The 12,481-nt window shown below is 40.4% G+C and overlaps 1 protein-coding gene across 1 annotated transcript in view; it reads right to left on the reverse strand.

Moving 5' to 3' along the window:
• The window catches only part of LOC109479983 (serine/threonine-protein kinase mTOR-like), a 113,571-nt gene that overhangs the window by 10,336 nt on the left and 90,754 nt on the right, over positions 1-12,481 (reverse strand). Inside the window, exons 28-32 of the mRNA XM_019782063.1 lie at positions 9,010-9,088; positions 4,711-4,850; positions 4,195-4,411; positions 3,566-3,751; positions 1,611-1,736 (exon numbers count right to left, since the gene is read on the reverse strand). Coding sequence (XP_019637622.1) covers positions 1,611-1,736; positions 3,566-3,751; positions 4,195-4,411; positions 4,711-4,850; positions 9,010-9,088 — 748 coding nt within the window. The remainder of the gene's footprint in view (positions 1-1,610; positions 1,737-3,565; positions 3,752-4,194; positions 4,412-4,710; positions 4,851-9,009; positions 9,089-12,481) is intronic.

Genomic DNA, 12,481 nt, shown 5'->3' on the forward strand with positions numbered 1-12,481 from the left:
AGTGGGATCATTTGGGATCATTCGTCTTCCACTGTCTAGGAAAAAGAAGTCGAACCCAACATTTAGTGTTTAGTAGTTAGAACTTAGAGTATAGTCTTAGAGTAGTCACATACTATATTGTTATCCATTGTCCATCCTTTACTTTCACGTTACATGTACTTGAAATTAGCCTATAGGCAGGAACTTGCAATAAACTTTCCTATAATCATCTTAGATCCTCATCAAGACTGTCCAGATGTTTGGATGAAGTATGAAAACATCCTAGTCAGACCCGCAGGTTATCCACCATCTCACCAGTCTGTCTCCTCCTGATTTCCTACAGGGGGCTAAGCCTTGACACTACGGCTTGTTGCCTTTAACAAAACTGGGCTTAGACCCCTGCAGCACAGACAGGCATGCATGATATTCCTAATCCTGTTAGGACAGTGACGGCAACGTAAGATGGGTAACCTGTGTCTCATTACACACCTGGACCAGAAATTACAAAAAATGGGTCGGCAGAGTTCTGCAGGTATATCTAGCGTCGGCATCAGAGGAAGTTATTTCATCTATGGTTGAATACTTCCATATGATGACAGCGTGATATTTTTGAGGGGTGTCTGACAAATCAATGGTGACAGGAGATTCTTCTGGGTAATTGGAGGAAAGACATCATTACTGGTTATCAGGGACATCTCTGTGACATGAGTCGACTCAATGCCTTGAGGATTCTTTGTCCATACATACATCCATTTTGATTGAATTTATTATGTTTAGAAAACACAACAAACTAAAACTAAAATGCAGAAACGTTTGTGAAAATTAGATTAAAATGCAGAAAGTGTTGATACACCATTAGATTGTTGATTTCCGTAAATAATTCATGTCAAATCTTATACTTCCGACAGGTACTCTAAGACTGCCACATTTACAAAACAGTGACACATCTCCAGTAATTCCCAAAGAATGCACACTTTAAGACATCTAGGTGTTCAAGACATTGTTGAAGAGGCCTCAGTAACACAGTTTCTATAATGTGGTCCAGGTCTTAGAGTACCCAGCAGGATTATGATAGAGCATGTTAGAGAAGTCAGAACCACCTTGAGGCAAATGTGGCTACAGCTGTCAAAATTTGGCACAATGTACATTTGTACATGTGGGTGGATACAAGCTGACTATTGGGTCAACTGTGCCACCCAACTTGTACCATGTAAAATGTATACTGTACCTGTACTTGACATGTAGGTATTTGTACTGAACACGATTGTATTTTGCAAATGAGTAGAATTCCCAGGGTTAAGATTACAAATTAAAGGTAGGTTGTAACATCTTGGAATTAGCTCAGACAAAAAATGTCCTTTTTTCTACCAAGAAAAAACAAATTTCCAGCATGTTTGTCTGCAGTAAGTACATGGGCTGTGCTGGAAGAAGCAACACAGGAAAAAGACTGAGGTGTGTGATTGTGATATTATCTGCGGTTTTTAATTTCTGAAGAGAATAGTATCCAAGTGAAATTTTCTCCCAGCGTACATGTAGATCTAGGTGAAGCCCCTGCTGGATTTGACTGATGATCAAGCCTTGACTGAGGATATCCTTCATTATGGTTATAGAAATTTGAGAGTTCATCTCACCAGTCGCCCACTCTTCCTGCAGAGGCTGGCATACTTCAGCCAGGACCGCATGTCCTCCTGAGGGGGGAGCACCAGAGAATGGACCTGCAGGATCTTCTGCCAATCTTCCACCACCCTCTGGCAGCCCTGAGATACAAACAAACATTTAATTTTTGAAATACACTCAAAATGTTCATCTTATGTACCAAATGGTTAGTCTGGACAAACACTCAAACACTGTTATGAAGTACATGTACATCAAACAACTTGATAATTGCACATTACAGAAGATTGTACGTATATGCAATATGTAATAAGTTAAACTTTATAGACTTATCAAGTCTATTATAATAGTAGTGCTTCACTGTACCAAAAAGTTTCTCTTAACACCACAGAGATGATTATCCTTCATGATTTCATAATAAGCATGCACATATATATGTTGATAGCTCAGTGGTACAGTGCAATATTGGATACACATGGCATCTTAGAGCCACAAAGTTAGGGATTATCTTTGGTGTAAAAGGTTAAGGTGAGCCACAGGCAAACCGTGTCAAAGTTTATCAGTTTCTGTAATACACGTGAACAGGAGATATACTGTTGGAGTCACAACAGAAATGCTATGGTAGATAAAACATAATCTAAAGGGCCTGGACCAAACTGCTTGCAGTGTTACATAACACTAATAAGTGCACATATAATAAGAACTGTCTATAGTCAAATTTCATTTTACAGAAGCAAGGTTATCTACGTGTATGTAAAGTTGAAAGATCAAAAGATTGGATGTGACTTTAACCAAGAGGCATGGCTACTCGGGAACATACTCTGCATAATAACAACAAATAAATTGTGACTTGCATTCATAAATATGTCTTCTTCTTGTCAGAGTCACTTTTCATGACATGATGCATTGTATCTTAAGCTCCACAAGAACTTCTGCAAACTATTTCTATGTTCACTTTTGAGATAGTCCAGCTACACCAGGTGTCTTTTCTTTCAGTATCATTTTGCATCTACCTTCAAGTTGGGAAACATACCTGTAAAGGCTCAGGAATTCTATGTACATGTTCTTTGGTTGAAGAAATGCACACTTGCAAAAAACTGTTGTGTGAAAGTTTACATAAGACCTAGAGGACAGTATATCACAATTCCATGGGATGGTCCTCTCTATGATTAACCACACTTTTATGCCATGATTTTTAGGCATTCTTCATTCAAAAATGTCTGATCTGGCTGCAAGGTTGACATATCCTACTGTACAGTATGAAGTATGATCTAAAAGAGAAATTGTACCTTCAAAGTATTGAAGTTAATCACTGTGACACAGTTCAGACCACCACGATTTTAAATATGATTATACATCATTAGAACCAGCTAATGAGGAAATTGAGTAATCCTGTTTACTGGACTGGCACTGCAGACTAATCTTATTTTGACTTTTGCCTGCATGTTGAAGCCTAATGTTGTTGTTGAAAGATGTAATGTGAACAGGAAACAGGGATGAAATATAAGAATCCTGCTGCATATTATGTACATGTATGAGACAGCTGATATTGCTTTAGAGGCTACAAAAGAGTTGGCTTGATGAAAGCTCAAGGACCATATGTGTGTGGATCTGCTGTAAAGAAACATTTAAGTGCTCTTTGCACACAATTTAGTCTATGAGTTACAGTAGGTCCAAAAATTTCACATTTTAATTGACAGCAGACAACATTTTGTTATGAATTTAAATGTAGGGTGTGTCTGTAATATATATTTTTTATTTGATGGCAGTTTTGACTTGGTAGCATTGTAACAGTTATTGCTTATCAGTTGTTCCAACGCATTAGGCCCAGTCTGTACAGAGCTGCTTGGAGGTGCGGTGTGAAGACTAGCTGACTGCTGCCCACCCTGTACATGTGTCAGGGACCCTTGCAGCAGTATAGCAAAGCCCGGATAAATGCATGCAGTTTTTGGCGTGTGGCATTGACATGTACCTGCAGTCGACTCCACCATGTTTCCTTGATGATGTCGCGCCGCTCGGGAACCAGTTTGTACTGGATGATCTCCTCCAGCTCTGACAGCATCTGGCAGGCCACCATGGCGCCGTACGCTCGGTCGTAACTCTCACCGGCCATCGCCGTCAAATCTGTGTCCAGGATGTCACGCGCCTTGTCTATGCACTGTGGGAGGGAAACAAGTGATGGAAGTCATGCATACTGCAAAACATTGGCAGTGCTTTTACTGCCATCCCCTGGCTGTGTGTAGAGGCTGATAAATAATTATATTATTAGTTAATCATCAGAATTTCAAGTTACAACCATGTTAACATCAATCTGAATATCCCAATGCCATGAAAAACTTTCCTTGCTATATATGCCTGTGTTTAGTGAATTGTATTGAATCACTACTTTTGTTATATACATGTATACCTCTCATCAAATATGCATCTTCTGAGAAAATACCCTCCAAAACAATCAAAAAAGTTCTCTGTATGTAACCCACTGCCAAACCTATACAGTCATGAACATGTTCTGGTACAAAAAGTCTGCATGGCAAAACTTCATCCAGCTGAATACTCTTGAAGGGTGATACACATTGCACTAGAAACAAACAATGACGAAACCTGTTGGGCCAATGGAAAGTGGTCCTGATGCAGCGCCAACACAGCGCGGTAGAACGCCCCATCGTACGTGTCCCGTGGAATCATACAAGCGTACTCCTCCATGCTCTCCCATTGGGCGAGACCCCAGGCCGCCGCGGCCGCCATCCGGGCCATGCTCTGTCTGGTGTCATCACTGACCATCGGCCACTTCTCACACGAGGTCTGGTACAGCTGTCCCCTGTAGGGTGTAGAATGGAAAACACAATGATAGTACTGGGCATACTTACTGATAATCCAATATATGCAACAATGACTTCATTATTCAAGTGTATATATTGGAAGATCTAGAGAGCCCTAATGATTAAGGCTTTAGTGTGCTCATCATGTCTATCCTGTCTACATACATGACATTGTATCATTGGGAAATTGTTCTATTATTGTAAAAATTTGCCAAAGATAGCAGAGCTAGCACTTGTGCAAACTTGGCCCACTTGCTTGAAAAGATAATCGTCATGATTTTATGAATATTGTTTGTACCATTCTCCCAGTGCCTCCAAACAGCGCATGCGGCCCAGTGTCACCTCCATGTCATCACTGTGCATGTCCTGTTTCCTGTTGTAGGCTGCCAGGGCATTCTCCCATTCATGCAACTTCTCGTACCACGTCTCTTTAACATCCTGTGATGAGAAAAGATATTTTTCACTTCAAGAATCATCTAGAAAACTGGGACAAATTTTGTAGCAAGTGGCGGGCTGCCATCAAGCCTCAGCATCAGTGTGCAAGCATGTCTAACCCTCAGAAGACCTGAAACAACAAATGTTAAACCAGATAGCGAATGTTAGTGAGTGTGAAAGTGATGAATTACTGAACAGTACTCCATTCATTTTCCTTACCTTGTACATGGGGAGTACATTGTATGTTTCACAATGTATGACTATTATATCATACAATATACATCCAGTATGGGGCTACCATAATGGCAGACAAAGGAAATCTCATCAAGTGTCTCCGCCATTCTTAGTATTTCAACTGATAAGGAACTTAAGCCAGGTAATTATCTTATCATGTGCACTAACGAGTCCATTCCTCCAGTCATCAGTATGATTCCCCACCAGCAGGTGGTTGCTAAGCTGGCAGGAATGACTGCCTGTTTTGATGGTCCTGTCACTGACATCTGTCCACTGTCACTCCTGACCACAGGGTGACCACAGGGTGACCACAGGTCCCTGCATGAGTCCTGGCAGCTGTGAGAGTGATACTCTGATCATGGGCTGATATAGCCTGGATGCCAGACCCAAAGCACACTGGACACAAAATATCTCAGTGAGCAAGGCTTGCTCACTGAGATATTTTGTGTCCAGTGTGCTTTGGGTCTGGCATCCAGGCTAGGGCTGATACAGACCTCCCTCACAACAGGGAACCAGTAGGAACATTGGGACCAGACAAAACTGAGAGTATAGACATCCTTTCAAAATTCAGTGTGCTATTTACCATCACTGTAACAGATACCATAAGAGTAGCCACGTAAAATCACCATCCTAAAAATAAAACAGTATTCTGGGTACAATGTTGATGTTCTTACCTAACGGTTTTAAATTGCAAATTCTTTGACATGATGAATATGTTGAGGGCAATATATACAACAGCCACAATAATATTTTAAGTTGCACAAAGATTACACACAGTTTAGAGCAGAAAAGACAAATTGCAGAGATAGAAAAATCTTAAAGTAAATTTTTGACTGCTACTGTCAGTCAAAATACTAGTAACTGTCTGCTGTGCCTGCATCTCTTTCTCATTAATCACTTTCAATTTTCTAGCAGAATGAATAATGAGTTCAGCACTGTTTATGTTTCCTTTCCCAGCAGGACAAACATAACTAAACCTCCATCATCCCACCAGCTCTATTTGCATGGAATTAATAGGAGTTCATTACACACAGGAGCTGTGGCAAAAGCTGAGCATAGAAAAGGATTCCGAAGTTGTTTATGGGCAAATATTTGTTTTTGTGCAAGCTTACTTTACAGTCTGTGCACACATACAGGACAATGATCTACAAAGCTTTAAGGTGGTCACATTCTAGGTTTAGGAATTCCAGGTTTAGGTCACAAAAGGGACATACAGCAGTGCCTTACAGGTCATGAGGGGTTCATACAAAGGTGAGGTCAATTGTGTTTTCCCAATAATCTTCCTCCAGGTCACAATTACAAGTTACACATGATACAAATATAGGTACATGTAATACCATGCAGTAGTGCACTACATTGCCATAACTAAGACTAATTAAAGTTACTTGGGGCCTTGAACTTGATAAAACAGTCTTTTCTGCTGTATCTATTTGAGAAGGCTTTAGCTGTTTACTTGACTACAGTATACAATTTTAGTACGGCATATTCATGCATGACCTACATGAAGGATACCTTTATCTGATCTATCTGATAATGTATGACTGTTCTGTAATTCAAGGGGGGAGGGATTTTATAAGCTCCAGAACTCCAGAAAGGTGTGTAAGAACCCTTGAAGAAATAAGGTGTCTCACACATTTTACAAGACATGAATTAAGGGCTAATGAGGAGGAAACATATGGAAAGTGGTCTTTGATGCCTAAGTCTGGGATTAACCTTAGCCTTAGATGGATTAACTGTGTGACAGTGAAAAATGGGTGGGATTAGGGAAGGGGAGTTTGCTGTGAATGTGGTAGGTCATGAAAGTGACCCCCATACTTTCTTCTCTATGACACAAGAGCCGATGTAACAGTTAGATATGGACAATTTATCATTCCCGGTCAGATGTAGGTGTGTTCAAAACATGTTTTGCAGATGGAAAACAGTTCACAGCACTCTTAAAACCTGATCTTCTGCTTTTTATGACATGTACGGCCCACAAAATTCATTAGAGAAACATACTGGAGCAGTTAGATGGATTAGAGGCCACGTGCGACGCCTGGAGTGCGAAATAATTTCATTGCCAGCTTCAAAAGTGACCGACTGCATCATTTTGTCCAATCAACTTCCTTTCAATATCGAGTCATAAAATACACAAGGATGGAGAATAAGACTGTTAGACTGAATATTGTTAAATGTGGTAACAGTGCTATATAATTAGAGCTTCTAAAATTATCTGAAGAACCTGCCATCTGAAGTCTGCCTTAGGTTTAGTGGGAGGATATAGACTGGGCATCTACAGAATGAAGACGAATGTTTGTCAGGATGGAGACCAACGACAGACTGCAAAAGATGGTGACCTCCACCTCAGGGATTAGGATGGAATGATGAGGAAATTGAACGCATTAAGAGGCTTTTTGGTTGGTTGATCATGCACATGATAGCACATACAGCAGGTCACAGATAGCCAATTTAGCAGTCTGAGATCTGAAGAACATGTATCCTAGCACATGTAACATTATAGCAGACTCTAGGTGGCACATCACTGGAATGTAAGTGTATAAGGTCATGTTCACTTATATGTAGAAAATATCTCTTAGATAACTTCAATACAGTTGTGTCATGAATGAAAAGAAATTGTATGCAATGACGCATGTTATTCTAGATCTGATGCAACCTTGTCCAAACATCCATCAGAACTGTAATTAATTTTTCTTTACCAACAAGGCAACAGCTCCTGGACATGCCTTATGACATGTACATTACAACTAAGGTGCCATGCCGGTCAAGGGGTTAAGCGGTGTCCAGTTGCTGTTGACAGTTGACTTTGCAGCCAATTATCATTGGATGAAGACAGCTCACCAGGCAGGCAGATGTCCTTAGATGAACTGCGCTCACATTAGGTTCTGGGTACAATGTACGTGCTGCTCTAAGGATGAGAACTTGAAATAGTATGTACTCCACAAGACAATGCAATATTGAAGCACAGCCTGGAGTCTTCCATGAAGGCTAGCGGGCCAGAGGCTTTTCTCTCTTTGATAGACTAAGCATAAAGACTAGCATAAAGTCATGAATATAGATGTAATGACCAAAGACATGTATACATTATTTGTTTCTCTTTTGATCGACAACAAACTTAATAAAAGCATGTTGCTGAAAAAAAGTATAACTAGAAGACATCTGGGCCGGGTGCACATGTAATCTTGGGAAACAGGTGCCTGTACAGAAGGGATGACAACATGCTGAAAGAACAGCCCCCAGTGCCCACAACTTGGTGAAAGAGCATCTCACAGCACAGGGTGCAAAACATCGAGGAATCCACCAACTGTGCAGAATTCATCATTGTTGTCAGAAATCTTAATCTTCGGTAATCATCAAAGGATACAGCAAGAAGGGAGCAGAGGGCTACTAGAAAAGCCACAAACGGTCAGAAAACGTTTCCACACAACATCTACTTGGAGATTAGGAGATGGTGGCATGCATTAGGAATCCATGATATACATGTATAATGGGTAAAAGTTCCTATTGTTGACAAATGTTCAGTGTTTTTCTATAAAAAATAGTTTCCTCCATCACTAACATTAAATATCTTCATAAAAACAGCCCTGAAACTACCACTATAAGGGCAACATTTACGACAAGTCCAAAGCATGCTAGCGGGAAAAATGTTCAATTGACTTCTTCTTTGAACCCAGCAACATTGCACCAAATAATCTACAGTATATAGAGGTGTTTCATTGACTTCCTCACCTAACCTTAAACCTGGATCACAGGAATTATGATGCAACCATGATGTTCTGATGACTATAATAAGAGAATGTGTGGGGGTATGTTTTAAAAAAGTTGAATGTGAGGGTGATTTTGTAGTGAGGCAAATCTTGCTTGTTATCTATAAGCACGGTGAAGAATACCATATTACCAAAATGACAGAAGGAAAATAAAATTGTGTTACCAGTTCACCCCCATGATGTTTCATGGCATATTCCAGCACACCTGCAGCTGCCTCTGGCAGGTGAAGCTTGTTGTTGATACTGTAAAAACACAAGAGAACAATGGAAGGTAAGAACACAGTGTCATCAGGTCACGGTTATAAACTGTACAGAGGAATACATAGTAGGGGAGTCCTGCAAATAGCGCTTCAAGTCAAACTCAATATCAATAGCACTAAAAGGTCCTTGGGAAAGTCAAGGACATACAGTGTACATGTACAGAAGACAAGAAAAGTTTTCCCTGTCATGTCAAAGGCTGATAAATTGTCAACATGAAGAATATGAATATCAACAAAAGCCCTTGTGCCAGTACTTGACTTTACTTGACTCTAAGCCATCTACATGTACCAGTACCTATAACCAAGGAGTTTCTATTTGAAGCACCTTGCTACAACCACTTCCAAATCAGCAAAAGCTCCTATCACAAACTCAGGGCTTTAAAATTTTCAAAACTAAACCCAAAAGCCAAATCAGTTTAGATGTTAGAGTGTTTTATATAGACTCCTTGGAGTCTATTATAGCCACATCTTTGATCTTCCCCCTATGCAGACACCATAAAAAGATTAACTGTTAATCTTCCAAAGCCTCTGTATGCCCCTAAAGGCCTTGAGAACAAAGCCACCCTGGGAGGAAGTTTACATTATGGAGCTGTTGTGTGGCTAATTATCAGTCCTATATGACAGGCACATGGACATGCTAATAACCTCCTTGATTGTACCATGACACTTTCTGCTTTCAATTTGAGGTATCCAAAGGAAGTTGGGCAACATGCAAGGGATTTGTTTGTTACCTGTATAAAACGAGTTCTGTCAGAGATAAAAAGACAATAAAGTACTTTACTTTACTTGCTTCTTCAAGACTTATGTAACAGTGGGGTTCGGGTGCCATCAACGACCAGTCTAACTGGTCTGTACCTTTTAGCCTTGTGGTTAGTGAATTTGGTACATGAGTTGGTGGCCTGGTGGATTTGACATGAGTTCAAATCCCAGGAGACTGTACTACTCGCCTGTGTGTTTCACTTATAGTGCAATTGATAATGTTGGTAATAACAAATTTTGTTCTGATCTTTGAGCTCAAACTGAGGAAAATCACCACTAGCAATCCGTCCAAGCTGTTAACCTTGGTCAGGTGCCAGGGAATTGTATTCAATTTAGATTTTGGGGCAGATCCAATCCAGCTTGCGCTGAATTACTGTCTGGAATATTGTAGAACAACAGGTCACTGGGCATGTATCACGGAGGTTACAACCTCTTTGGTCTCTTCTTCCTCTTCTTCAAGGTCTCATCCTGGCCTCCTGGGTCATCTTTGACCTTGCTTTGACTGTAACTTAAAGCAGGATTCTTCCTAATGATACTGGAGGCACTAAGAAAAAACCCTTGGTCTACATGCTTAACCCAGGTTAAACCCAGGTATCACGCACAAAAGATGGATCCGGAGGGGCCTTTCATGAAGACTTTCATTTGACCCATTTCTAGGGCCTTTCCAATCATTGTTTGGAAATCAGACACCACAATAAAATTTTCATAGCCCTTAGTTCATTTTCTACCACATCACCACATCATAAAGCAGTGAAACAGAAAAGAGATATGTAAAAATTTCAGACTGTTATATTCAGCAGATTGGGCTGTGGTCAGTGACTGTGTGGATAAAAGAATTTCCATCTTCTGAAATCTTCTGATCCAGCTACTGTAGACAGGACAGATTATCCCCTCTACTGGACTGTGGTAAGATAATCCTTCACAGCTTTGTTTCATTTGTGCCCAACAGTTCCTGTGGTCCGATGCTTAGATAATTGGTGGGTTTTAATGTGCCAAAAATTGCAGTTGACCATACAAACTCCATCCAAAATTGGCCTTATCTAAGTTATCCCACTTAACAAACTCTCCAAGCAGAGGTTGTGGGGGAATGATCATTAGCTTTTTATATATGGCTGTTTTTTTGTTTTTTTTTGTCACTACCACCACCAATGTGACGGCCAGCGACCTTCTCTGGCTAATCGATACTGTCTTACCACGAAAGGGATCTACTTGGAGATTAACTTAACATACATTTTTTTCTTTCTCACAAATGACTCAACTGTTTCACTGACAGTAGACAAGTGCTCCATTAACTATAAACTATTTGTAGACAACATAAAAGTCCTGACCTGTTCACCAAAGGTCTGGGCTATAAAACTGTTCCCTTGCCATGGCAAGCCAGTAACGAGCTGTATCTTTATTGGGACCAAGAGGGTTCAACTGAACCTACTTCATGGGACTTTAATCATTATCTTTAAGACTTACCACAGCAACCTTACCCTAGAAATGTATATAAAACAAGACCTTAATAGCCTATAACAAGTATACGGGCAACCTTGCAGACAGAGTCTGAATTTGAACATTTGGATTTGTAAAGATGATGTTTGATAATTGTATAATTAATATGTGTGTGAAAATCTTAGAACTCTATGTGTAACATTACAACAGCTACATTTTTTTTTATATTAATAAGCTGCATATACATCCTTGTTTACAAAACAAAATTTCTCTTTATCCACAGCTTTCTCCTTCTCTATCCCAGAAACCTGCATTTGATAATAGGCGGGAAAGTTTTACACAGCAGGACAGTGAAAACACGATAGGAGGTAAGCAAAATTGTCCTTCTCCCTCTCCAACCATGTTCATCTCTTAGCTCCATCATAAAATTACCTTAAAACCGACCAATTTGACCTTAATTTGCCAACTTCGTTTCCATTTCTCCACCTGTGCTTTGCAGGCAGACATATAAAATGTTAAAGACTTCTCTACCCCCTCCAGACTGTGAGTGGCACAGCCCAGTATATTGTATCAATTTTCCCACCCAGAGGGAGGAGGCATGGAGAGGGATAATCACCATGAAGGACCCCCTGCCTTCACATGACCTCTGACCTCCTTTCTTCCACAATATCCCAAGCCAGGCCACAAGAACAAAAGTGCAGGTGATCCACTCTTACCAACAGTGGAACTGTTACAGTTACAGACCTATGTTGTGCTGACAGCCCATGTGTCCACATTGCTCACATGCCGCTGCCAAGTTGTCTGAGCTCTGCCTAGCTAAAAAGAGCAGTTATATAAGCCCCAGGAGGATCATGGCTTAGTACAGTAGGACAGGGGACACCAGTGCATGGGTTGTTTGTGTGCAGGTTGGTACTAATCAGTTAGTTGTGATGCCTAACTTTTTCTGCCAAAGCAGGTCAGTGACCCTCAGTTAGAGCTGTAATCTTATGGTTGGGAGGCTGGCCAGAGAAAGCAGGTATGCTGTACACAATGTTATCCCCCTTGTCTGATCATAATAAGAGATAGATCTAGAGGTTCTATGTATTGTGATTGAGATGAGAAAGCTTTGTCTCTAAAGATGATGTGCAATGTGGTCTTGTCCAAGTTAAAATGCAAACTGTCAAAATGCTGACAAGACCCA

Source organism: Branchiostoma belcheri, unplaced genomic scaffold, assembly GCF_001625305.1.
Source record: "Branchiostoma belcheri isolate BF01 breed outbred unplaced genomic scaffold, Haploidv18h27 scaffold5, whole genome shotgun sequence".
NCBI lineage: Eukaryota > Metazoa > Chordata > Leptocardii > Amphioxiformes > Branchiostomatidae > Branchiostoma > Branchiostoma belcheri.